Source organism: Medicago sativa, chromosome 3 (genome assembly GCF_051527215.1).
Source record: "Medicago sativa cultivar Bolivia chromosome 3, Bolivia_mono, whole genome shotgun sequence".
Classification (NCBI taxonomy): domain Eukaryota; kingdom Viridiplantae; phylum Streptophyta; class Magnoliopsida; order Fabales; family Fabaceae; genus Medicago; species Medicago sativa.
In genome coordinates, this window is record NC_140751.1 from 61,224,368 (window position 1) to 61,252,002 (window position 27,635).

The following is a 27,635-nucleotide window of genomic DNA, read 5'->3' on the forward strand; positions in this document are numbered from 1 at the left end:
ACATAACATCTCCTTTATTTTTCTTAACTCCCTTAAACTAACATAATTACTAATTAACTCCCATTAACCAAAATATTAATTTTTTACTCCTATTTTTATTTCTCCTAATATTTCCACAAATAATAAAGTCATATTCATTTAAATAATATACAACTACATAAATCATATATTTCACATAAAATCACATATAGATATAACAAATAAAATCATATAAAAATACTCACACATCTACTAAAATATTAGAACAAAAATGGGGCGTTACATACAGGACCATAGTTAAAAAGTTACATCATTTATTGGTTCTGAATGAGCAAATAAAGAGCAAAAGGAATCAACAAAATTGAAGCTTAGTGCTCCTGAAGGCAAAGCGCTCCTGAAGTAAAGCCGCTTCTGAAGTTAGTAAAGTGCTCCTGAAGAATAGTGCTCCTGAAGAAAAGAGGTCCAGAAGTGCCACATCATCAGAAGTTGTGTTATCAGAAGCTGCATCATCAAAAGCTGCGTTATCAGAAGCTGCCTCATCAGAAGCCATTTCACCAGAAGCTGAAGATCAACTGAATTTGAGGAATTCAAGGATTCAAGAGTTGTGTCATGGATCTAAATTCATCAAAGGACAACAAAAGATCAGTGGAATTTTGCAACGGTCATTTCAAAGGTGTTTGAAGACATGTGCTTGCAATTTTGGACGAAAGCGTTGACATTGTACTTTGTACGAACTGTACAACCACCTTCTCCACTACTCTGTTTTGTGTCCACGCTACAAGACAAGAAAACAGCTCCAGAATACAGCTTCGCCTGCATAGATGTTCCTTTGGATAAGGAATGGATTTCAAATTGGTTCTTCATAGGACAACAACCAAATCAAGCAAAAGATCATTGGTGAAAGATCAAGCTTCAACAACGACTCTTTGATGTGCTGGCAATTTCACAACGTCTCTTTCACACCTCTATATAAAGGAATGAAGACTTAGAGATTTGGCAATGCAAGAACGCAAATGTTGAACAACAGACTCTCAACATTTGTACAAGTGCCAAACCTCTGCTGAAATTGTTCTGCATTCACTTAGAATTTCTGTGTCTCAAAGTCATATCTTAGAAATTCTTAAGTCATTGAGTCTGTATCTGATTTGTATTGTGAGTACCTCTGATTGTATATCAAGTGTTCAACCTTAAACAATTTTCTGTGTAATTTTGTTTAGTTAGAAGTCTCTTGCAGTTGTGCTTGAGCAGGAAGTCTCTTGATTGTGTTCTTGAGCAAAGGAAGTCTCTTGATTGTGTTCTTGAGCAAAGGAAGTCTCTTGCTTGTGTGCTTGAGCAAAGGAAGTCTCTTGCTTGTGTGCTTGAGCAATTGTAATCAGATATTACTCTTAGTGAAAGGGGGACTGGACTACTTCCGGTTGTGTAAGGGGGACTGGACTACTTCCGGTTGTGGAAGGAACCAGTATAATTGCTTTGTGTCGTTCTTCTTCTCTCTCTCTCTCTCTTTTATTCCGCTGCATTTAGATTCTGATTACCACTTCAGAAGCTGTCTCAATTAGCTTCTGACCAGTGTGTTCAGTTTGTAGGATACACGAAGAATTTTCCAAAACACAATTCAACACCCCTTCTTGTGTTTTTCTCACCTTCAATTGGTATCTAGAGCCTTGGTCTGTTGTGTAACACTTAACCGTGCAACAGTCAAAGATCTGAGAAAAACATGTCTGGTCTTATTCCTACACCTCCTCCTGGTCAAACTAGCTATAATAATGTCTCACATGATTATAGTGATAGTAAAAGATCCAGTGTTGGAAAAGTTCCAAAGTTCAATGGAGATGTTGAAGAATTTTCTTGGTGGAAAACCAACTTCTATAGTTATATCATGAGCTTAGATGAAGAATTATGGGATATACTAGAAGATGGTGTTGGTGACTTAGTCCTTGATGAAGAAGGAGCTGATGTGGATAGAAAGAAACATACCCCTGAGCTGAAGAAACTCTACAAGAAGCATCATATTATCAGAGGAGCTCTTGTCACTGCTATTCCTAAAGCAGAGTACATGAAGATGAGTGACAAATCCACTGCTAAAGCTATGTTTGCTTCTCTCTGTTCAAACTACGAAGGCAGCAAGAAGGTCAAAGAAGCAAAGGCTCTCATGCTTGTATATCAGTATGAGTTATTCAAGATGAAGGATGATGAAACTATTGAGGAGATGTACTCAAGGTTTCAAACCTTAGTCTCTGGGCTACAGATTCTAAAGAAGAGTTATGTTGCTTCTGACCATGTGAGCAAGATACTCAGAAGCTTGCCTGCCAGATGGAGACCAAAGGTGACTGCCATTGAGGAAGCTAAAGATTTAAACACTTTAAGTGTCGAAGATCTTGTTAGTTCTCTAAAAGTTCATGAGTTAAGTCTTAATTAACATGAGTCTACTAAGAAGAGTAAATCAATAGCTCTTCCATCCAAAGGCAAGTCATCAAAAGCTCTCAAAGTGGTTGAATCTGAAGAAGAAGAAGAAGAACAGTCAAGTTCAAATTCTGAACCAGATGCTGCTGAGATGGCTATGCTCTCCAACAGGCTTCAGTATCTGGCCAAGAAGAACAGGAAGTTTCTTGCCAGAAAGGGAAACTCCAGAAGCTCAAGGAAAGAAGATCAGAAGGGATGCTTCAACTGTAAGAAGCCTGGACACTTCATTGCTGAATGCCCTGATCTTCAGAAGGAGAAATCTAAGGACAAGTCAAAGAAGTCAACATTTAAACCAAGCAAATACAAGAAGCAGATTAAGCAGAGTTTAATGGCAACCTGGGATGATTTGGGAAGTGAATCTGGATCTGATAAAGAGGAAGCTGATGAAGATGCAAAGGTAGCTGTTGGGTTGGTAGCAACAGCAACTTCAGAAGCTGGATCAGATTCAGACTCAGAAGATGAAAACGAGGTATATTCCAAAATTCCCAGAGATGAACTTGTTGAGTCACTTAAAGAACTTCTTACACATTTTGAAGTAAGAACCAATGAGTTGAAGGATTTAAAAGAAAAATATGCTGATTTGGTAAAACAGCAAAAATCAACTCTATTGGATCTGAAAGCTTCTGAACAAGGACTTAGGGGCTTTGACTTCATGTGTAAAACGTATGAAGATCAGTTCAGGTTCTTATGTCAGAAGCTACAAAAAAAGTGTAATGAAAAACCTTTAAGTAACCATGAAATTGCTCTTGAAGATTTTATTATATCTGGCATTGACAGAAGCATAGTGGCTTCTATGATTTATAGCATTTACAAGAACAATGGCAGAGGAATTGGTTTTCCAGAAGTGAAACTTGAGAAAACCAATCTAAAATCTTGTTGTGAATGCATCAAGGAAGGTCTGAAAACCTTCTTTGTAGCAGAAGGTGCTGAGTTGGAAACTGTTGTTCAATCAGAACCTGAAGCTTCTAGTTCTAAGGCTAAGATTACTTCAAAGTCAAAGAACTCTAAGTCAAAGGCTATGATCAAATCAACTTCCAAGACTTCAAGGGTTAGGATCCTGAAAAGATCAGAACCTATTCCTCAGAGTCTGGTGAAACCAAAATCTGAGGTTCTAAATTCTAAGTTTCAGAAGAAGACAGTTACTGCTTCTGAAGTACCAAAACCTAAGGTGATGGTTAATCAGAAGCAACCCAACTCACAGCACAAGGTACAAGAAGTGAAGAGTAAAGCCTTAAGTACTAACCTTCCAGGACCCATAGGACAATGGGTACCTAAATCTAAAAATGTCAATAATGCAGGTATGTCTAAGAGCAGTGCCAAAGCAAAGATCATGGTACCTAGACAGCGGTTGCTCAAGACACATGACAGGAGAGAAGTCCAGTTTCCTCAGCCTAACAATGAAAGATGGAGGAAATGTGAAATTTGGAGGCAACCAGTCAGGCAAGATCATAGGTACAGGAACTATTGGTAATTCCTCTACCTCAATTAATAATGTATGGTTGGTAGATGGTCTTGAACATAACCTTTTGAGCATTAGTCAATTTTGTGATAATGGTTATGATGTGCTTTTTGAGAAAACCAACTGTATTGTAATCAACAAGGAAGATAAATCCATTGTGTTCAAGGGAAAGAGAGTTGACAATGTTTACAAAATCAATTTTTCTGAACTGGTTGATCAGAAGGTGATTTGCCTTCTATCAGTGAATGATAAGAAGTGGATGTGGCACAGAAGGTTGGGACATGCTAACTGGAGATTAATCTCTAAGCTTAGTAAGTTACAACTTGTCAAAGGTCTACCAGACATTGACTATCATTCAGATGCACTCTGTGGTGCATGTCAGAGAGGGAAAATTGTGAAATCATCTTTTAAAACCAAAGACATTGTTTCAACCTCCAGACCCTTAGAACTACTTGAAAGAGAGTTGACAATGTTTACAAAATCAATTTTTCTGAACTGGTTGATCAGAAGGAGATTTGCCTTCTATCAGTGAATGATAAGAAGTGGATGTGGCACAGAAGGTTGGGACATGCTAACTGGAGATTAATCTCTAAGCTTAGTAAGTTACAACTTGTCAAAGGTCTACCAGACATTGGCTATCATTCAGATGCACTCTGTGGTGCATGTCAGAGAGGAAAAATTGTGAAATCATCTTTTAAAACCAAAGACATTGTTTCAACCTCCAGACCCTTAGAACTACTCCATATTGATTTGTTTGGACCAGTTAGTACTGCATCCTTATATGGAAGTAAATATGGATTAGTCATTGTTGATGATTACAGCAGATGGACTTGGATGAAATTCATAAAGAGTAAAGATGTTGCGTGTGATGTATTCAGTAGTTTCTGCACTCAAATTCAATCTGAAAAAGAATCAAAAATTTTGAAAGTCAGAAGTGATCATGGTGGAGAGTTTGAAAATGAGTCATTTGAAGCTTTTTGTGAAAAACATGGAATTGTCCATGAATTCTCTTCTCCTAGAACTCCACAACAAAATGGGGTTGTAGAGAGAAAGAATAGAACTTTACAAGAAATGGCCAGAACCATGATCCATGAAAACAATTTACCAAAACATTTTTGGGCAGAAGCAGTGAATACAGCATGTTATGTCCAAAACAGGATCTATATCAGACCTATTTTGGAGAAAACAGCATATGAACTCTTTAAAGGAAGAAAACCCAATATCTCTTACTTTCATCAATTTGGATGTACATGTTACATTTTGAATAACAAGCTCTACCTAAAGAAATTTGATGCCAAGGCCCAAAGAGGAATCTTTGTAGGTTACTCTGAAAGGTCAAAGGCATACAGAGTGTACAATTCAAAAACACTTTGTGTTGAAGAATCTATGCACGTTACATTTGATGACAAAGAGCTTGAAGATAAAACTTCAAAGCAAGATGAAAGTTTTGCAGAGATACAGGTTCCTGAAGCTACTCCAGAACCTGATCAGATAGCTGAATCTGAAGAAAGTCCAGAAGCTGAACCCACATCAGAAGCGCAAGATGAAGCTGCTTCTGATGAAGCACAAGATGGCTCACATCAAGCAGATCCTCCCAGAAACACATTCAAGCACAAGTCTTCACATCCTGAGGAGCTAATCATTGGAAACAAATATAGTCCAAGAAGAACAAGATCTTACTTTAGACAAGAAGAATCAATGATTGGACTGATCTCAATGATTGAACCTACAAAAGTTGAAGAAGCACTATCAGATGATGGATGGATCTTAGCAATGCAAGAAGAGTTGAATCAATTTCAAAGAAATGATGTGTGGGATCTGGTACCCAAACCTCAGCACAAGAACATTATTGGAACAAAATGGGTATTCAGAAACAAGTTGAATGAGCAAGGAGAAGTAACAAGAAACAAAGCCAGACTTGTTGCACAAGGGTATAGTCAACAAGAAGGCATTGATTACACTGAAACATTTGCTCCAGTTGCAAGATTGGAAGCAATCAGGTTACTTCTTTCCTATGCAGTTAATCATGGCATAATATTATATCAAATGGATGTCAAGAGTGCATTTCTCAATGGTGTCATAGAAGAAGAAGTGTATGTCAAGCAACCTCCTGGATTTGAGGATATTAAATATCCTGACCATGTTTTTAAATTGAAGAAATCACTATATGGCTTGAAACAAGCTCCCAGAGCTTGGTATGATAGACTAAGTAATTTCTTAATCAAAAATGATTTTAAACGAGGACAGGTTGATACAACACTCTTCAGAAGGACCGTTGGGAAAGATATTCTTGTTGTGCAAATATATGTTGATGATATAATATTTGGTTCTACTGATGCATCTCTTTGTAAGGAATTTTCTAAGTTGATGCAGGATGAATTTGAAATGAGCATGATGGGAGAGCTGAAGTTCTTCCTTGGCACTCAAATTAATCAATGCAAAGATGGAGTCTATGTTCATCAATCAAAGTATACAAAGGAGCTTCTGAAGAAGTTCAAGCTTAAAGATTGCAAAGTGATGAACACTCCAATGCACCCTACGTGCACCTTAAGCAAAGAAGATGAAGGAGCTAAAGTAGATCAGAAGCTGTACAGAGGTATGATTGGTTCTTTGTTATACCTCACTGCATATAGGCCAGATATTTTATTCAGTGTATGCTTGTGTGCAAGATTCCAATCAGATCCTAGAGAATCTCATATGACTGTTGTCAAGAGAATCTTCAGGTATTTGAAAGGAACAACTAATCTTGGACTCCTTTATAGGAAATCCTTAGATTATAAGCTAATTGGATTCTGTGATGCTGATTATGCTGGTGATAGCATTGAAAGAAGGTCAACCAGTGGCAATTGTCAATTTCTGGGTGATAATCTTATATCCTGGGCTAGCAAAAGACAAACAACTATTGCTATGTCTACAGCAGAAGCAGAATACATTTCAGCTGCAAGTTGCTGTACACAACTACTTTGGATGAAACATCAGTTGGAAGACTATCAGATAATTGCTAACAGTATTCCCATTTATTGTGATAATACTGCTGCTATTTGTTTGTCTAAAAATCCAATTTTGCATTCAAGAGCTAAGCACATTGAAATCAAACACCATTTTATCAGAGACTATGTTCAAAAAGGAATTTTAGATATACAATTCATTGATACTGAAAATCAATGGGCTGATATATTTACTAAGCCTTTAACTGTTGAAAGGTTTGATTTTATAAAGAAAAATTTGAACATGCACTTTGTGTCTGATTAAATGTTTGCTTGCTCCTGAATAGGATTTTAGGTTCTGAAGTTAGTTCAGAGGCAGTAGTCCATCAAAAGCTCTTTATTGAGGTTCTGAGGAAAACTCGCTTCTGATGATGACGTCAGCATCTGAAGTCCAGAAGCTGGATTTTATGCTTCTGAATAGTAGAGTTAGTGGAAACGTTGGGAGTTACTTTTTATGGTAACTTCTGGCCCACTAACTTGGCAGTTACTCTGAGAATGTCTGACGTGGCCTGTCTGTATTGCTGTATAACTTAAAAGGGCAATGATGATTCACTAGCTTTGAAAGTACTTTCACGCGCCCCCAATTAGTCATTAATGTTATGTTTGTTTGTCTCTTTTGAATTGCAATCGTTTTACTCTTAACACTTTGTCAATTCACACACTACTCACTCACAACAAACACATCTGTTCTCAAACCTATTGTGAAGTAAGCGCATTCTCTCAACCCTAGAACCCTAAACTCATCATCTTCTTCAATCATCATCAATGGCATCATCAAGCTCAAAAGTGTCAGAATCTACATCAAGCATGCAAGGCGCTTCAGAATCTGGGTCCGTTTACAAAGAAAAGACTATGGATATTCCATGGAAATCCTTAATCGTCCAAATAGAATCACCAGTGGACTTCGCCTCACTTAAGAAGTGTGAAGTTGACATGGAGGGTTTGGTAGAAACTCAGAAGTTGTCTGAGTACTTCAAAATGCTGAATGGGCCAACGTATGTGAACTTGGTCAAAGACTTCTGGTTAAGAGCTGAGGTGTACAATGAAAAGCTTACGAAGGTCGTAGGTAAACAAGCTGGGTCAAAGAAAGGGAAGACGACGGTGGAAACGAATCCTACCTCTTTTGATAGCTTAGAAATAAGGTCTGAAGTGATGGGCATTCCTATAACCATCACTGAGGATGTTATAGCTAAAGCGTGTAGAGTGGATGCAGAGGGAAGATTCCAAGAAATCGTAAAGAAGGAAGATGTCCTGCTGAAAAGTTACTACAACTTGCTTCTGGGTGGAGACTCAGATGGCAAGCCTACAGAAATGGAGATTCACAACAGGATGTTGGTGAAATTTTGCACTGACTGCTTCTTTCTAAGAGCAGGAGGGTCTGATCAACCAAATCATCAACAGAAGCTGGCAATACTTCATGGCCATGCTTGAGAAGATTAACTTCCCTAGATATGTCTTGGATTATCTCTGCTGGGCTATTAATGAAGGCACTGTCAAAGGAAGGAAACAAGTGCACTGTGGAAGATTGTTATCTGAGATCTTTTATCAAGGAAGAGTGCTGGATTTCTTGAAAAAGACAAGGGATGCTTCTGATAAATGCTTCGAAGTTTCTACTGCTGAAAGGACTATCAGTAGCAGGAGCTTATTTTCTATGAAGTTTATCAAGGAAGCCCCTAAAGATGAGAAGTGGTTGGAGATGACCACAGAAGAAACTGAGATTATCAGAGACTTTCCTTCCATCTTTAAAGAAAGCAATCCTGAAATCTTAGCTAAATCAGTAGCTGAGTACGTCCTGGAGGAAGATGCGAGCCCTCAGGAGGAAGCTGCTCCTGGTAAAGGAAAGAAAGTTAAGGGTACTACTGCATCAGGAACTGCTACTGATAAGGGCAAGCAACATAAGGTTGCTAAGAGAAAGAGAGGGAAAGCTGAAACTGTTTTCCATAAAGAAAGGTTGGAAGAAGCTCTGGACGAGCTAGAGAAAGAAGAAGCTGAACCCAAGCTGAAGAAGAAGAAGGCACCTTTACAGATGGAATCTTCTATGGTTAAAGTGACTCCAGCCATGAAAAGAATGGCTAAGGAACGGTCTGATGATTTTTTAGCCAATAGGCGAGAAGTGAAAGCCATGAAAGAATTTGAAAGAGATGAGGAAGGAGAAATCATGATATTTGTGGAAGAAGCTGGTGTTGACAACATAGAGCAAGGTCAGATGGGTCAGAATGAGAATCTTAGAACTCCAGAAGCTAATGCTTCAGGATCTGTTCCTCCAGCTGGTGCACCAGATGCTACCACTTCAGAAGCTGACTCTACAGTCAAGGTAAATCAGATTCCAGTCACCTCTACCCCCATTTCACCCTCTTCACCACCAGCACCTGAACCAACAGAAGACACTTCTGTCTTAGAAAATCTTGCTCTCCACTACTCAGGTGAGTTACCCAAAGACAAGTCTACCTCAGAAAAAGCCTCTGAGACAACTCCAGAAGCAGCTGCTTCTGAAAAAGTTGTTTCAGAAAGCCCCCATCAACAACCACCTGAACCACACAAACCCACATCACCCCCACAACAACAATCACCAGTAGCTAATATTGACCCCCAACTCAACACTCAAACATCAACTTCACCACATCAACCACCAACCGAAACTGAAATTGTCTCCCAATTTAACCAACAACCAGAGCATTCACCAAAACTAACTCCCATGGATATTGACAATCCTCAAGTCAATGTCTAAGCCTCAACCTCAACCGCACACATTGCTTCTGACCAGCCATCATCCTCAACTCCATCTCAACACATCACCATTCCAGTATCTAGCCCTGTTCAAGACCTTGTACTTAGTGATTCTGACCTTGAAACTCTTGAACAACCACCCCCAGACATCCTGGAATCTGAATATATTGACGTTGAGCTACTCAAGATCCTCTCTGAAATGCATGATCTGGTGGATCAAAGAAGGACAATTGATCTCACCAATGCATATGAAGAAGCATGGGCATCACTTCAAGAGAGAGCTAATGAGGTGATAAGGGCTGTAAAGGACAAGTGCATCAGAATCAAGGGATTCACTGTCAGAAGATTGCTAAGGGATCTGAAGCAAAGACTAAGAGTTAGAAGTCCTAGACTGCTTCTGGCAAACAAGCCATTCTTCTCAGAAATGGACTACTTGACCAGAGACGCAAGGATGTTCAAGCTTCTGAGGCAGCAGATGGCACAACAACAGCATGAAGCTAAGACAAGGGAATTGGCTCTTCTCCAGAAGCAACAACTTCTTGAAGAACAGTTGAAGAAGCAAGCTGAAGAAATGGAGAAGATGAGGAAACAACTGCAAACCAAACCTTAGTTGCACACCTTAGTGTTTAATTTTTGTTTGTTGTTTGTTTTAATCCTTTTCTATTTCTTGCTTCTGAATGCTTCTTGTCTTTACGTTTCATATTGCTTCTGAATACTTAATGGTTCTGACTAACAATGCCTGGATATTTGTTTACACTCATTGCTCTGACTTTATGATTTATTCATTACTTTGATTTATTTAGTCATTTATGCTCTGATTATATTGTTGATAAGAATATATGCTCTGATTTTACTTATTATACTCTTTTCTTGTTTGAGTTTTTCTCAAATCTTTTTGTCTTTTATGTCTATTTGTTATTTTTTTTTTATAATGACAAAAGGAGGAGTATATGTGATAGTATTTAAAGGCTCTGAGCCCCATTAATGATATTTGAAAATTATTTTGAAAAACTTCTATCATTTTTACCTTAAAGGTACAAGCTATGAACGAAAGAAGGAGTATCAAATTTCAAATAAAATTAATTGAACCATTCTTCTTATCTATAAGTTAATTCTTTCAATTTTGCTCTGATATTTTTTGTTACGCGCTAAAATGAATTTAATTAACCTGGATAGAACTTAGGGGGAGCTTACAAACCTCACCTTAAAGACTATCAGACTCAGGAAGAGTTTGAGCTTACAAACCTCAGATTCTAAGCTTACAAACCTCAGAACCCCAAAGTCAACTTGTTAATTAGATTAACAACAATTGATCAATTTTAAATACTATTGTTTGTCATCATCAAAAAGGGGGAGATTGTTTGAACAAAATGTGTTTAACAATGAACCTTAAAGAGTTTTGATGATAACAAGGTATTAAAAATTGTAAATTGGACTAGCTAATATTTGTTCAAGTGTATAGGACCATAGTTAAATAGTTACATCATTTATTGGTTCTGAATGAGCAAATAAAGAGCAAAAGGAATCAACAAAATTGAAGCTTAGTGCTCCTGAATGCAAAGCGCTCCTGAAGTAAAGCCGCTCCTGAAGTTAGTAAAGTGCTCCTGAAGAATAGTGCTCCTGAAGAAAAGAGGTCCAGAAGTGCCACATCATCAGAAGTTGTGTTATCAGAAGCTGCATCATCAGAAACTGCGTTATCAGAAGCTGCCTCATCAGAAGCCATTTCACCAGAAGCTGAAGATCAACTGAATTTGAGGAATTCAAGGATTCAAGAGCTGTGTCATGGATCGAAATTCATCAAAGGACAACAAAAGATCAGTGGAATTTTGCAACGGTCATTTCAAAGGTGTTTAAAGACATGTGCTTGCAATTTTGGACGAAAGCGTTGACATTGTACTTTGTACGAACTGTACAACCACCTTCTCCACTACTCTGTTTTGTGTCCACGCTACAAGACAAGAAAACAGCTCCAGAATACGGCTTCGTTTGCATAGATGTTCCTTTGGATAAGGAATGGATTTCAAATTGGTTCTTCATAGGACAACAACCAAATCAGGCAAAAGATCATTGGTGAAAGATCAAGCTTAAACAACGACTCTTTGATGTGCTGGCAATTTCACAACGTCTCTTTCACACCTCTATATAAAGGAGTGAAGACTTAGAGATTTGGTAATGCAAGAACGCAAATGCTGAACAACAGACTCTCAACATTTGTACAAGTGTCAAACCTCTGCTGAAATTGTTCTGCATTCACTTAGAATTTCTGTGTCTCAAAGTCATATCTTAGAAATTCTTAAGTCATTGAGTCTGTATCTGATTTGTATTGTGAGTACCTCTGATTGTATATCAAGTGTTCAACCTTAAACAATTTTCTGTGTAATTTTGTTTAGTTAGAAGTCTCTTGCAGTTGTGCTTGAGCAGGAAGTCTCTTGATTGTGTTCTTGAGCAAAGGAAGTCTCTTGATTGTGTTCTTGAGCAAAGGAAGTCTCTTGCTTGTGTGCTTGAGCAAAGGAAGTCTCTTGCTTGTGTGCTTGAGCAATTGTAATCAGATATTACTCTTAGTGAAAGGGGGACTGGACTACTTCCGGTTGTGTAAGGGGGACTGGACTACTTCCGGTTGTGGAAGGAACCAGTATAATTGCTTTGTGTCGTTCTTCTTCTCTCTCTCTCTCTCTTTTATTCCGCTGCATTTAGATTCTGATTACCACTTCAGAAGCTGTCTCAATTAGCTTCTGACCAGTGTGTTCAGTTTGTAGGATACACGAAGAATTTTCCAAAACACAATTCAACACCCCTTCTTGTGTTTTTCTCACCTTCAATTGGTATCTAGAGCCTTGGTCTGTTGTGTAACACTTAACCGTGCAACAGTCAAAGATCTGAGAAAAACATGTCTGGTCTTATTCCTACACCTCCTCCTGGTCAAACTAGCTATAATAATGTCTCACATGATTATAGTGATAGTAAAAGATCCAGTGTTGGAAAAGTTCCAAAGTTCAATGGAGATGTTGAAGAATTTTCTTGGTGGAAAACCAACTTCTATAGTTATATCATGAGCTTAGATGAAGAATTATGGGATATACTAGAAGATGGTGTTGGTGACTTAGTCCTTGATGAAGAAGGAGCTGATGTGGATAGAAAGAAACATACCCCTGAGCTGAAGAAACTCTACAAGAAGCATCATATTATCAGAGGAGCTCTTGTCACTGCTATTCCTAAAGCAGAGTACATGAAGATGAGTGACAAATCCACTGCTAAAGCTATGTTTGCTTCTCTCTGTTCAAACTACGAAGGCAGCAAGAAGGTCAAAGAAGCAAAGGCTCTCATGCTTGTATATCAGTATGAGTTATTCAAGATGAAGGATGATGAAACTATTGAGGAGATGTACTCAAGGTTTCAAACCTTAGTCTCTGGGCTACAGATTCTAAAGAAGAGTTATGTTGCTTCTGACCATGTGAGCAAGATACTCAGAAGCTTGCCTGCCAGATGGAGACCAAAGGTGACTGCCATTGAGGAAGCTAAAGATTTAAACACTTTAAGTGTCAAAGATCTTGTTAGTTCTCTAAAAGTTCATGAGTTAAGTCTTAATTAACATGAGTCTACTAAGAAGAGTAAATCAATAGCTCTTCCATCCAAAGGCAAGTCATCAAAAGCTCTCAAAGTGGTTGAATCTGAAGAAGAAGAAGAAGAAGAACAGTCAAGTTCAAATTCTGAACCAGATGCTGCTGAGATGGCTATGCTCTCCAACAGGCTTCAGTATCTGGCCAAGAAGAACAGGAAGTTTCTTGCCAGAAAGGGAAACTCCAGAAGCTCAAGGAAAGAAGATCAGAAGGGATGCTTCAACTGTAAGAAGCCTGGACACTTCATTGCTGAATGCCCTGATCTTCAGAAGGAGAAATCTAAGGACAAGTCAAAGAAGTCAACATTTAAACCAAGCAAATACAAGAAGCAGATTAAGCAGAGTTTAATGGCAACCTGGGATGATTTGGGAAGTGAATCTGGATCTGATAAAGAGGAAGCTGATGAAGATGCAAAGGTAGCTGTTGGGTTGGTAGCAACAGCAACTTCAGAAGCTGGATCAGATTCAGACTCAGAAGATGAAAACGAGGTATATTCCAAAATTCCCAGAGATGAACTTGTTGAGTCACTTAAAGAACTTCTTACACATTTTGAAGTAAGAACCAATGAGTTGAAGGATTTAAAAGAAAAATATGCTGATTTGGTAAAACAGCAAAAATCAACTCTATTGGATCTGAAAGCTTCTGAACAAGGACTTAGGGGCTTTGACTTCATGTGTAAAACGTATGAAGATCAGTTCAGGTTCTTATGTCAGAAGCTACAAAAAAAGTGTAATGAAAAACCTTTAAGTAACCATGAAATTGCTCTTGAAGATTTTATTATATCTGGCATTGACAGAAGCATAGTGGCTTCTATGATTTATAGCATTTACAAGAACAATGGCAGAGGAATTGGTTTTCCAGAAGTGAAACTTGAGAAAACCAATCTAAAATCTTGTTGTGAATGCATCAAGGAAGGTCTGAAAACCTTCTTTGTAGCAGAAGGTGCTGAGTTGGAAACTGTTGTTCAATCAGAACCTGAAGCTTCTAGTTCTAAGGCTAAGATTACTTCAAAGTCAAAGAACTCTAAGTCAAAGGCTATGATCAAATCAACTTCCAAGACTTCAAGGGTTAGGATCCTGAAAAGATCAGAACCTATTCCTCAGAGTCTGGTGAAACCAAAATCTGAGGTTCTAAATTCTAAGTTTCAGAAGAAGACAGTTACTGCTTCTGAAGTACCAAAACCTAAGGTGATGGTTAATCAGAAGCAACCCAACTCACAGCACAAGGTACAAGAAGTGAAGAGTAAAGCCTTAAGTACTAACCTTCCAGGACCCATAGGACAATGGGTACCTAAATCTAAAAATGTCAATAATGCAGGTATGTCTAAGAGCAGTGCCAAAGCAAAGATCATGGTACCTAGACAGCGGTTGCTCAAGACACATGACAGGAGAGAAGTCCAGTTTCCTCAGCCTAACAATGAAAGATGGAGGAAATGTGAAATTTGGAGGCAACCAGTCAGGCAAGATCATAGGTACAGGAACTATTGGTAATTCCTCTACCTCAATTAATAATGTATGGTTGGTAGATGGTCTTGAACATAACCTTTTGAGCATTAGTCAATTTTGTGATAATGGTTATGATGTGCTTTTTGAGAAAACCAACTGTACTGTAATCAACAAGGAAGATAAATCCATTGTGTTCAAGGGAAAGAGAGTTGACAATGTTTACAAAATCAATTTTTCTGAACTGGTTGATCAGAAGGTGATTTGCCTTCTATCAGTGAATGATAAGAAGTGGATGTGGCACAGAAGGTTGGGACATGCTAACTGGAGATTAATCTCTAAGCTTAGTAAGTTACAACTTGTCAAAGGTCTACCAGACATTGACTATCATTCAGATGCACTCTGTGGTGCATGTCAGAGAGGGAAAATTGTGAAATCATCTTTTAAAACCAAAGACATTGTTTCAACCTCCAGACCCTTAGAACTACTTGAAAGAGAGTTGACAATGTTTACAAAATCAATTTTTCTGAACTGGTTGATCAGAAGGTGATTTGCCTTCTATCAGTGAATGATAAGAAGTGGATGTGGCACAGAAGGTTGGGACATGCTAACTGGAGATTAATCTCTAAGCTTAGTAAGTTACAACTTGTCAAAGGTCTACCAGACATTGGCTATCATTCAGATGCACTCTGTGGTGCATGTCAGAGAGGAAAAATTGTGAAATCATCTTTTAAAACCAAAGACATTGTTTCAACCTCCAGACCCTTAGAACTACTCCATATTGATTTGTTTGGACCAGTTAGTACTGCATCCTTATATGGAAGTAAATATGGATTAGTCATTGTTGATGATTATAGCAGATGGACTTGGATGAAATTCATAAAGAGTAAAGATGTTGCGTGTGATGTATTCAGTAGTTTCTGCACTCAAATTCAATCTGAAAAAGAATCAAAAATTTTGAAAGTCAGAAGTGATCATGGTGGAGAGTTTGAAAATGAGTCATTTGAAGCTTTTTGTGAAAAACATGGAATTGTCCATGAATTCTCTTCTCCTAGAACTCCACAACAAAATGGGGTTGTAGAGAGAAAGAATAGAACTTTACAAGAAATGGCCAGAACCATGATCCATGAAAACAATTTACCAAAACATTTTTGGGCAGAAGCAGTGAATACAGCATGTTATGTCCAAAACAGGATCTATATCAGACCTATTTTGGAGAAAACAGCATATGAACTCTTTAAAGGAAGAAAACCCAATATCTCTTACTTTCATCAATTTGGATGTACATGTTACATTTTGAATAACAAGCTCTACCTAAAGAAATTTGATGCCAAGGCCCAAAGAGGAATCTTTGTAGGTTACTCTGAAAGGTCAAAGGCATACAGAGTGTACAATTCAAAAACACTTTGTGTTGAAGAATCTATGCACGTTACATTTGATGACAAAGAGCTTGAAGATAAAACTTCAAAGCAAGATGAAAGTTTTGCAGAGATACAGGTTCCTGAAGCTACTCCAGAACCTGATCAGATAGCTGAATCTGAAGAAAGTCCAGAAGCTGAACCCACATCAGAAGCGCAAGATGAAGCTGCTTCTGATGAAGCACAAGATGGCTCACATCAAGCAGATCCTCCCAGAAACACATTCAAGCACAAGTCTTCACATCCTGAGGAGCTAATCATTGGAAACAAATATAGTCCAAGAAGAACAAGATCTTACTTTAGACAAGAAGAATCAATGATTGGACTGATCTCAATGATTGAACCTACAAAAGTTGAAGAAGCACTATCAGATGATGGATGGATCTTAGCAATGCAAGAAGAGTTGAATCAATTTCAAAGAAATGATGTGTGGGATCTGGTACCCAAACCTCAGCACAAGAACATTATTGGAACAAAATGGGTATTCAGAAACAAGTTGAATGAGCAAGGAGAAGTAACAAGAAACAAAGCCAGACTTGTTGCACAAGGGTATAGTCAACAAGAAGGCATTGATTACACTGAAACATTTGCTCCAGTTGCAAGATTGGAAGCAATCAGGTTACTTCTTTCCTATGCAGTTAATCATGGCATAATATTATATCAAATGGATGTCAAGAGTGCATTTCTCAATGGTGTCATAGAAGAAGAAGTGTATGTCAAGCAACCTCCTGGATTTGAGGATATTAAATATCCTGACCATGTTTTTAAATTGAAGAAATCACTATATGGCTTGAAACAAGCTCCCAGAGCTTGGTATGATAGACTAAGTAATTTCTTAATCAAAAATGATTTTAAACGAGGACAGGTTGATACAACACTCTTCAGAAGGACCGTTGGGAAAGATATTCTTGTTGTGCAAATATATGTTGATGATATAATATTTGGTTCTACTGATGCATCTCTTTGTAAGGAATTTTCTAAGTTGATGCAGGATGAATTTGAAATGAGCATGATGGGAGAGCTGAAGTTCTTCCTTGGCACTCAAATTAATCAATGCAAAAATGGAGTCTATGTTCATCAATCAAAGTATACAAAGGAGCTTCTGAAGAAGTTCAAGCTTAAAGATTGCAAAGTGATGAACACTCCAATGCACCCTACGTGCACCTTAAGCAAAGAAGATGAAGGAGCTAAAGTAGATCAGAAGCTGTACAGAGGTATGATTGGTTCTTTGTTATACCTCACTGCATATAGGCCAGATATTTTATTCAGTGTATGCTTGTGTGCAAGATTCCAATCAGATCCTAGAGAATCTCATATGACTGTTGTCAAGAGAATCTTCAGGTATTTGAAAGGAACAACTAATCTTGGACTCCTTTATAGGAAATCCTTAGATTATAAGCTAATTGGATTCTGTGATGCTGATTATGCTGGTGATAGCATTGAAAGAAGGTCAACCAGTGGCAATTGTCAATTTCTGGGTGATAATCTTATATCCTGGGCTAGCAAAAGACAAACAACTATTGCTATGTCTACAGCAGAAGCAGAATACATTTCAGCTGCAAGTTGCTGTACACAACTACTTTGGATGAAACATCAGTTGGAAGACTATCAGATAATTGCTAACAGTATTCCCATTTATTGTGATAATACTGCTGCTATTTGTTTGTCTAAAAATCCAATTTTGCATTCAAGAGCTAAGCACATTGAAATCAAACACCATTTTATCAGAGACTATGTTCAAAAAGGAATTTTAGATATACAATTCATTGATACTGAAAATCAATGGGCTGATATATTTACTAAGCCTTTAACTGTTGAAAGGTTTGATTTTATAAAGAAAAATTTGAACATGCACTTTGTGTCTGATTAAATGTTTGCTTGCTCCTGAATAGGATTTTAGGTTCTGAAGTTAGTTCAGAGGCAGTAGTCCATCAAAAGCTCTTTATTGAGGTTCTGAGGAAAACTCGCTTCTGATGATGACGTCAGCATCTGAAGTCCAGAAGCTGGATTTTATGCTTCTGAATAGTAGAGTTAGTGGAAACGTTGGGAGTTACTTTTTATGGTAACTTCTGGCCCACTAACTTGGCAGTTACTCTGAGAATGTCTGACGTGGCCTGTCTGTATTGCTGTATAACTTAAAAGGGCAATGATGATTCACTAGCTTTGAAAGTACTTTCACGCGCCCCCAATTAGTCATTAATGTTATGTTTGTTTGTCTCTTTTGAATTGCAATCGTTTTACTCTTAACACTTTGTCAATTCACACACTACTCACTCACAACAAACACATCTGTTCTCAAACCTATTGTGAAGTAAGCGCATTCTCTCAACCCTAGAACCCTAAACTCATCATCTTCTTCAATCATCATCAATGGCATCATCAAGCTCAAAAGTGTCAGAATCTACATCAAGCATGCAAGGCGCTTCAGAATCTGGGTCCGTTTACAAAGAAAAGACTATGGATATTCCATGGAAATCCTTAATCGTCCAAATAGAATCACCAGTGGACTTCGCCTCACTTAAGAAGTGTGAAGTTGACATGGAGGGTTTGGTAGAAACTCAGAAGTTGTCTGAGTACTTCAAAATGCTGAATGGGCCAACGTATGTGAACTTGGTCAAAGACTTCTGGTTAAGAGCTGAGGTGTACAATGAAAAGCTTACGAAGGTCGTAGGTAAACAAGCTGGGTCAAAGAAAGGGAAGACGACGGTGGAAACGAATCCTACCTCTTTTGATAGCTTAGAAATAAGGTCTGAAGTGATGGGCATTCCTATAACCATCACTGAGGATGTTATAGCTAAAGCGTGTAGAGTGGATGCAGAGGGAAGATTCCAAGAAATCGTAAAGAAGGAAGATGTCCTGCTGAAAAGTTACTACAACTTGCTTCTGGGTGGAGACTCAGATGGCAAGCCTACAGAAATGGAGATTCACAACAGGATGTTGGTGAAATTTTGCACTGACTGCTTCTTTCTAAGAGCAGGAGGGTCTGATCAACCAAATCATCAACAGAAGCTGGCAATACTTCATGGCCATGCTTGAGAAGATTAACTTCCCTAGATATGTCTTGGATTATCTCTGCTGGGCTATTAATGAAGGCACTGTCAAAGGAAGGAAACAAGTGCCCTGTGGAAGATTGTTATCTGAGATCTTTTATCAAGGAAGAGTGCTGGATTTCTTGAAAAAGACAAGGGATGCTTCTGATAAATGCTTCGAAGTTTCTACTGCTGAAAGGACTATCAGTAGCAGGAGCTTATTTTCTATGAAGTTTATCAAGGAAGCCCCTAAAGATGAGAAGTGGTTGGAGATGACCACAGAAGAAACTGAGATTATCAGAGACTTTCCTTCCATCTTTAAAGAAAGCAATCCTGAAATCTTAGCTAAATCAGTAGCTGAGTACGTCCTGGAGGAAGATGCGAGCCCTCAGGAGGAAGCTGCTCCTGGTAAAGGAAAGAAAGTTAAGGGTACTACTGCATCAGGAACTGCTACTGATAAGGGCAAGCAACATAAGGTTGCTAAGAGAAAGAGAGGGAAAGCTGAAACTGTTTTCCATAAAGAAAGGTTGGAAGAAGCTCTGGACGAGCTAGAGAAAGAAGAAGCTGAACCCAAGCTGAAGAAGAAGAAGGCACCTTTACAGATGGAATCTTCTATGGTTAAAGTGACTCCAGCCATGAAAAGAATGGCTAAGGAACGGTCTGATGATTTTTTAGCCAATAGGCGAGAAGTGAAAGCCATGAAAGAATTTGAAAGAGATGAGGAAGGAGAAATCATGATATTTGTGGAAGAAGCTGGTGTTGACAACATAGAGCAAGGTCAGATGGGTCAGAATGAGAATCTTAGAACTCCAGAAGCTAATGCTTCAGGATCTGTTCCTCCAGCTGGTGCACCAGATGCTACCACTTCAGAAGCTGACTCTACAGTCAAGGTAAATCAGATTCCAGTCACCTCTACCCCCATTTCACCCTCTTCACCACCAGCACCTGAACCAACAGAAGACACTTCTGTCTTAGAAAATCTTGCTCTCCACTACTCAGGTGAGTTACCCAAAGACAAGTCTACCTCAGAAAAAGCCTCTGAGACAACTCCAGAAGCAGCTGCTTCTGAAAAAGTTGTTTCAGAAAGCCCCCATCAACAACCACCTGAACCACACAAACCCACATCACCCCCACAACAACAATCACCAGTAGCTAATATTGACCCCCAACTCAACACTCAAACATCAACTTCACCACATCAACCACCAACCGAAACTGAAATTGTCTCCCAATTTAACCAACAACCAGAGCATTCACCAAAACTAACTCCCATGGATATTGACAATCCTCAAGTCAATGTCTAAGCATCAACCTCAACCGCACACATTGCTTCTGACCAGCCATCATCCTCAACTCCATCTCAACACATCACCATTCCAGTATCTAGCCATGTTCAAGACCTTGTACTTAGTGATTCTGACCTTGAAACTCTTGAACAACCACCCCCAGACATCCTGGAATCTGAATATATTGACGTTGAGCTACTCAAGATCCTCTCTGAAATGCATGATCTGGTGGATCAAAGAAGGACAATTGATCTCACCAATGCATATGAAGAAGCATGGGCATCACTTCAAGAGAGAGCTAATGAGGTGATAAGGGCTGTAAAGGACAAGTGCATCAGAATCAAGGGATTCACTGTCAGAAGATTGCTAAGGGATCTGAAGCAAAGACTAAGAGTTAGAAGTCCTAGACTGCTTCTGGCAAACAAGCCATTCTTCTCAGAAATGGACTACTTGACCAGAGACGCAAGGATGTTCAAGCTTCTGAGGCAGCAGATGGCACAACAACAGCATGAAGCTAAGACAAGGGAATTGGCTCTTCTCCAGAAGCAACAACTTCTTGAAGAACAGTTGAAGAAGCAAGCTGAAGAAATGGAGAAGATGAGGAAACAACTGCAAACCAAACCTTAGTTGCACACCTTAGTGTTTAATTTTTGTTTGTTGTTTGTTTTAATCCTTTTCTATTTCTTGCTTCTGAATGCTTCTTGTCTTTACGTTTCATATTGCTTCTGAATACTTAATGGTTCTGACTAACAATGCCTGGATATTTGTTTACACTCATTGCTCTGACTTTATGATTTATTCATTACTTTGATTTATTTAGTCATTTATGCTCTGATTATATTGTTGATAAGAATATATGCTCTGATTTTACTTATTATACTCTTTTCTTGTTTGAGTTTTTCTCAAATCTTTTTGTCTTTTATGTCTATTTGTTATTTTTTTTTTATAATGACAAAAGGAGGAGTATATGTGATAGTATTTAAAGGCTCTGAGCCCCATTAATGATATTTGAAAATTATTTTGAAAAACTTCTATCATTTTTACCTTAAAGGTACAAGCTATGAACGAAAGAAGGAGTATCAAATTTCAAATAAAATTAATTGAACCATTCTTCTTATCTATAAGTTAATTCTTTCAATTTTGCTCTGATATTTTTTGTTACGCGCTAAAATGAATTTAATTAACCTGGATAGAACTTAGGGGGAGCTTACAAACCTCACCTTAAAGACTATCAGACTCAGGAAGAGTTTGAGCTTACAAACCTCAGATTCTAAGCTTACAAACCTCAGAACCCCAAAGTCAACTTGTTAATTAGATTAACAACAATTGATCAATTTTAAATACTATTGTTTGTCATCATCAAAAAGGGGGAGATTGTTTGAACAAAATGTGTTTAACAATGAACCTTAAAAAGTTTTGATGATAACAAGGTATTAAAAATTGTAAATTGGACTAGCTAATATTTGTTCAAGTGTATAGGACCATAGTTAAATAGTTACATCATTTATTGGTTCTGAATGAGCAAATAAAGAGCAAAAGGAATCAACAAAATTGAAGCTTAGTGCTCCTGAATGCAAAGCGCTCCTGAAGTAAAGCCGCTCCTGAAGTTAGTAAAGTGCTCCTGAAGAATAGTGCTCCTGAAGAAAAGAGGTCCAGAAGTGCCACATCATCAGAAGTTGTGTTATCAGAAGCTGCATCATCAGAAACTGCGTTATCAGAAGCTGCCTCATCAGAAGCCATTTCACCAGAAGCTGAAGATCAACTGAATTTGAGGAATTCAAGGATTCAAGAGCTGTGTCATGGATCGAAATTCATCAAAGGATAACAAAAGATCAGTGGAATTTTGCAACGGTCATTTCAAAGGTGTTTAAAGACATGTGCTTGCAATTTTGGACGAAAGCGTTGACATTGTACTTTGTACGAACTGTACAACCACCTTCTCCACTACTCTGTTTTGTGTCCACGCTACAAGACAAGAAAACAGCTCCAGAATACGGCTTCGTTTGCATAGATGTTCCTTTGGATAAGGAATGGATTTCAAATTGGTTCTTCATAGGACAACAACCAAATCAGGCAAAAGATCATTGGTGAAAGATCAAGCTTAAACAACGACTCTTTGATGTGCTGGCAATTTCACAACGTCTCTTTCACACCTCTATATAAAGGAGTGAAGACTTAGAGATTTGGTAATGCAAGAACGCAAATGCTGAACAACAGACTCTCAACATTTGTACAAGTGTCAAACCTCTGCTGAAATTGTTCTGCATTCACTTAGAATTTCTGTGTCTCAAAGTCATATCTTAGAAATTCTTAAGTCATTGAGTCTGTATCTGATTTGTATTGTGAGCATCTCTGATTGTATATCAAGTGTTCAACCTTAAACAATTTTCTGTGTAATTTTGTTTAGTTAGAAGTCTTTTGCAGTTGTGCTTGAGCAGGAAGTCTCTTGATTGTGTTCTTGAGCAAAGGAAGTCTCTTGCTTGTGTGCTTGAGCAAAGGAAGTCTCTTGCTTGTGTGTTTGAGCAATTGTAATCAGATATTACTCTTAGTGAAAATCTCCTTGGAAGTGCAAGGGGGACTAGACTACTTCCGGATTGTGGAAGGAACCAGTATAATTGCTTTGTGTCGTTCTTCTTCTCTCTCTATTTTATTCCGCTGCATTTAGATTCTGATTACCACTTCAGAAGCTGTCTCAATTAGCTTCTGACCAGTGTGTTCAGTTTGTAGGAGAAACGAAGAATTTTCCAAAACACAATTCAACCCCCCTTCTTGTGTTTTTCTCACCTTCAACCTATCTACCTGTAAATCTGGAACAAAGTGATTGGATGGTCTATTCATTCATTTTTTCAGATGAAAAGATTTTATGATAATCTATTAAAGTATAGATCATCCAAAACAAATTTCAAAGTATTATTCGCATTTGTATGTGATTCCAGGAAAAAGGTGTCTGAAGAACATCTTGGACAAGTTCTCCACTTCAAAGAACTATTCTCAGGATTTGAAAATGGTCTCTACAGGATACCAGAAGAAATCCAGAAGGAATGTTGCTTGTATTTTCAAAAATACAAGGGACACATGTGCAAATGGTGTGCGACAAAACTGTCGGCACTAGCAGACAAAGCTACCGAGAAGACTTAAAACACGCATCATGTAACACCCCGTTTTTCCCGACTTGAAAATTTCGCAATTAAATCAGAATTAATCATCATAAACGGAGCATCACATTCATCAAAACATCATTTCCAACATTAATAGTAATATCATTTATTAAATCAACCTGTCTTATAAAATTCGAGGATCAAATACAGCGGAATTTATTACATCATCACATAAAATACTTAGCACAAAGGCTACAACTTAACAGCTTCAATAATAGTCTTCACCAAATACTTCAACAATTTTATTTACTAATACGTAACAAGGAAACAAAACAACAGACAATTCCCATCCCGTTACGTATCAGAGCATCCTAGACGACACAACGGACCACTTGTACAAATGCACTAATCTTCGTTACCTGCACATTACCCACGGTCGAGGCAACATATACGCAGAAGGGGTGAGATTTCACAATCATTATCAGCAAATAATAATTCATAAAGAATAATCAACCATATATAATTAACCATAATATCAATTGCATCATCAACAGCAACAACATCTCAATAGTCATTAATATCTCAACAGTCATCATTTATTTAATATATTATAACAACTCCACATCACAACAACAACGGCTCAATCACAACAACAAAACGACTCACATGACTCAGACCACTCAGCATGCTTGTGGTACCACCAGGGCATAAAGCCGCCATCAATAAGGTCAATTTTTGGACCTGTCAGGCATAAAGCCCCCATCACTAAGATCATAAAGGATCTGTCAGGCATAAAGCCCCCATCACTACCACAACAACGACAATGACGACAGCGATGACAACGACGACGACAATGTCAACAACAACAGCAACAATCCCCAACAATCAACAAAATCAACCACAATCAACAACAATCATCAACAATCAACCACAATCAACAACAATCAACAACAACTTCATTTTTAATGTTAAATTCATTAACAATTATTCAACAATAATTCATCACATCCAACCAAATTAAATTCATCACAACATAGGTTAAATACTATTAAACATCTTAATTGAACTCAGAGTACACAAGCTTTGAGGTATGGAGACAATCCATAAGTTTTGGTATAACTTAGAACAGTTATGCTGGATTTTCATAAAATTTCACTAAGACCTTCTTGGAGTATTTTCATCATAACTCAAAATCTATACATCATTTTCACGTCAAACCAAAGCCATTGGAAAGCTAACAAAATTATCTACAACTTCCATGTTTACACCGAAAGCCAATTCAAAAAGAAAAAGGGAAAAAAAATAGTTTTTATTTGTCAAGTTGAGCTGACAAAATCGGAGCCCGAAGTCCCTAAATCGGGGCCCGATTTTTACCGAACCAAAATACTCAAAAACCAGTTCTGCATAATTGTTCTTACGGGTTTGAACCATTTTTCACCAAAAACCCACTTTTTGATCTCCCAACACCCTGATATGTTTCCAAAGATTGTTTACAGGTCAATAAACTCAAAAGGGCTTTCAAAAACACAATAAGCATGAAATCAAACATCAAATTATCACAATTTATCAAATCAACCCATTTTTACAAAAACCCTCAACAACAACTTAATTCTCACTACCCAAGCCCCATATTCATCATAAATCAACATCTAAATGTTTTCTATAACTAATTAACATCTTTCTATATCAAATTATACCAAAATTCACTTAGATCTACCATTTTTAATGATTTTTGACCTAACCCCCAAATCCTAAAACTACCCCAATTGATTGAACTTCATGAATCAAAACTTGATAAAAATGAGAGTTAGTCTCACCCTTACCTTAATTGACAAGATCTCAGGCAAAAACCTTCAATTTCCTCTTCTCCTCTATCTCTTCTTTTCCTTCTTCTTCTCTTTTCTTTTTCTTCTTCCCGTGTTTTCTTCTTTCTTTCCTATTCTTTCCTTCTTATAATATTATTTCCTTATAATAATATTTCTTTATTCTACAGTCTACTCCCAACAGGGCTACCCACTTAACGGTAAAATGTCTAATTAAAACCCTCCAAACACCGAATTATAATATTCTATATCCAAAAACACACATAAAAGCACATAAAACACATCACAATTATTTAAATAATTAAATAATTACAACGAGCGTTACACGTCATGTAGATGATTAAAGTGTACATTGAACCTTATCAACTGAGTCAGATGGGGTCCACTTAGAGATAAGAATCTTATTACTTAGGTGATAATGCATTTTCTTTTTCTTTGCGTGTAATAATTGTTTTCTCTTTTTAGCTGGCATAAGACAGAGACATGTGAACTACTTTCAGTCTCGCCTGCCTATAAATAAGGGCATTTAGCTCATTTGTAAGATAAGAGTTAATGAATTGAAGTATTCTCTTCGTAGAAAGTTTATTCTTTCTCTTCCTATGTTTAATTACTTAGTAGGATTCTTGAGCTTTGCTCTGGAGGAATCAGATCCTTGAGGTGATACTCTAGAGGGATCACTCAAATCAAAATATAATCATTCAGAAGATTATATCTAACTACAACAAAACCAAAAATATCAACAAAATCTCAAAGAAGATCAAATCAAGTATGAATATATCTTTATTAAATTCTAAATTTACTTTTCAATATCATATTATTAACATAATAAACATTATAGAATATGACTGAAGTTTCATACTTTGAAGGAACATCTAGTTATTATGCTGATGACATAATAGATAATAAGATAGAAGAAGCAGATTTACTTTTAACTGCTGAAGAAAACTTCAAAAGAAAGTTTAGTATGTTCAAAGAACTTTTCTCAAGAAAAAATATCTTTATTAAATTCTAAATTTACTTTTCAATATCATATTATTAACATAATAAACATTATAGAATATGACTGAAGTTTCATACTTTGAAGGAACATCTAGTTATTATGCTGATGGCATAATAGATAATAAGATAGAAGAAGCAGATTTACTTTTAACTGCTGAAGAAAACTTCAAAAGAAAGTTTAGTATGTTCAAAGAACTTTTCTCAAGAAAAAATATTTTCAAATTTGGAATAATGATCGGAGAAGAAGCAATTTCAATTGAAACAACTCAAAGAAACATAGTCATATCTACCATAGATAAGACACAAATTGAAAAAAGACTTAAAACATTTTCTGAAAAAGATAGAAGAAAAATTGGTTATATTCATATATCAACAATTCAAATTTTAATCAAAAGTACTTTTATGAAAGGTATTGATTCACCTCTAGAAATAGCCCTAGAAGACTCTAGGATTTTAGACAAAAGACAAGCAACAATTGCACAAGGAAAGTGTAATTTAAAATATGGAAAGATAAAATTTGATATAAATTTACAAATGGGATTATCCCTAAAAGATAAAGATTTAGATAGATCTATAGTTTTTCATTATAAGCTGGAAAACTCGAATTTTATGAAAAAGGGTAATCATCCTTTTACAATATGTTATAGAATTAGTTATGCTTTGAGTAATTCACATCATAGCATAGAATTTATAGGAAAAGATATGATTCATATTGATGAATTATTTACACCTTTAGTTACTTTAAAGTCACCTATATTTAGAAATTTAGCAAGAAATAGCTTTTCTTTAATAGAAGCTGAAAAAGATCTGTTTGACGAAACAGAAAAACCATTGATCAGGAGTCAAAGCCTTAGAATAGCACCACCCAAAAGAGATTTTGAAATCTCAGAACAAAAAGAGCTAAGTAAATTACAGAGTTCAGTAGAAGGATTGTCTCTACAACTCGAAAAATTAGACAAAAGAATTTAAGTTTGTCTATAAGAAAAGTTTTCTTACTCTGCTCAAACTCTGTAAATTATAGAGCTCAGTAGAAGGATTGTCTCTACAACTCGAAAAATTAGACAAAAGAATTTAAATTTGTATATAAGAAAAGTTTTCGTACTCTGCTCAAACTTTGGTATCAGAGTCAACCTCGATCATAAAACTAAAATAAATAATAATGATTTCATGTGGCAATCTCCCGTTAGGCTACGTAAATGACTTTACCAAAAAAGTCATATGATTGACTTCAGCCCCAAACTCAAATCAGCTGTGGATGAAACTGCGTGACAAAATACTGCTATCAAAAACAGCAACATAGCTAGGTTTGGC

The 27,635-nt window shown here is 37.2% G+C and overlaps 1 protein-coding gene and 1 long non-coding RNA gene across 2 annotated transcripts; one reads left to right on the plus strand and one right to left on the minus strand.

Annotated features, from left to right (window-relative positions):
* Nucleotides 1-23,674: 23,674 nt before the first annotated feature.
* Nucleotides 23,675-25,430, minus strand: LOC146938858 (uncharacterized). The gene is made up of 2 exons (XR_015033405.1): nt 25,326-25,430; nt 23,675-23,921 (listed from the first exon to the last, which is right to left on the minus strand). It is a non-coding gene; the product is annotated as an uncharacterized LOC146938858 (long non-coding RNA).
* A 954-nt stretch (nt 25,431-26,384) lies between these two features.
* On the plus strand, nt 26,385-27,293 carry LOC146938859 (uncharacterized). The gene has a single exon (XM_085757877.1). It carries the CDS (start codon nt 26,385-26,387, stop codon nt 27,291-27,293), a length of 909 nt encoding a protein of 302 aa, XP_085614003.1.
* The last annotated feature ends 342 nt before the right edge of the window (nt 27,294-27,635 follow it).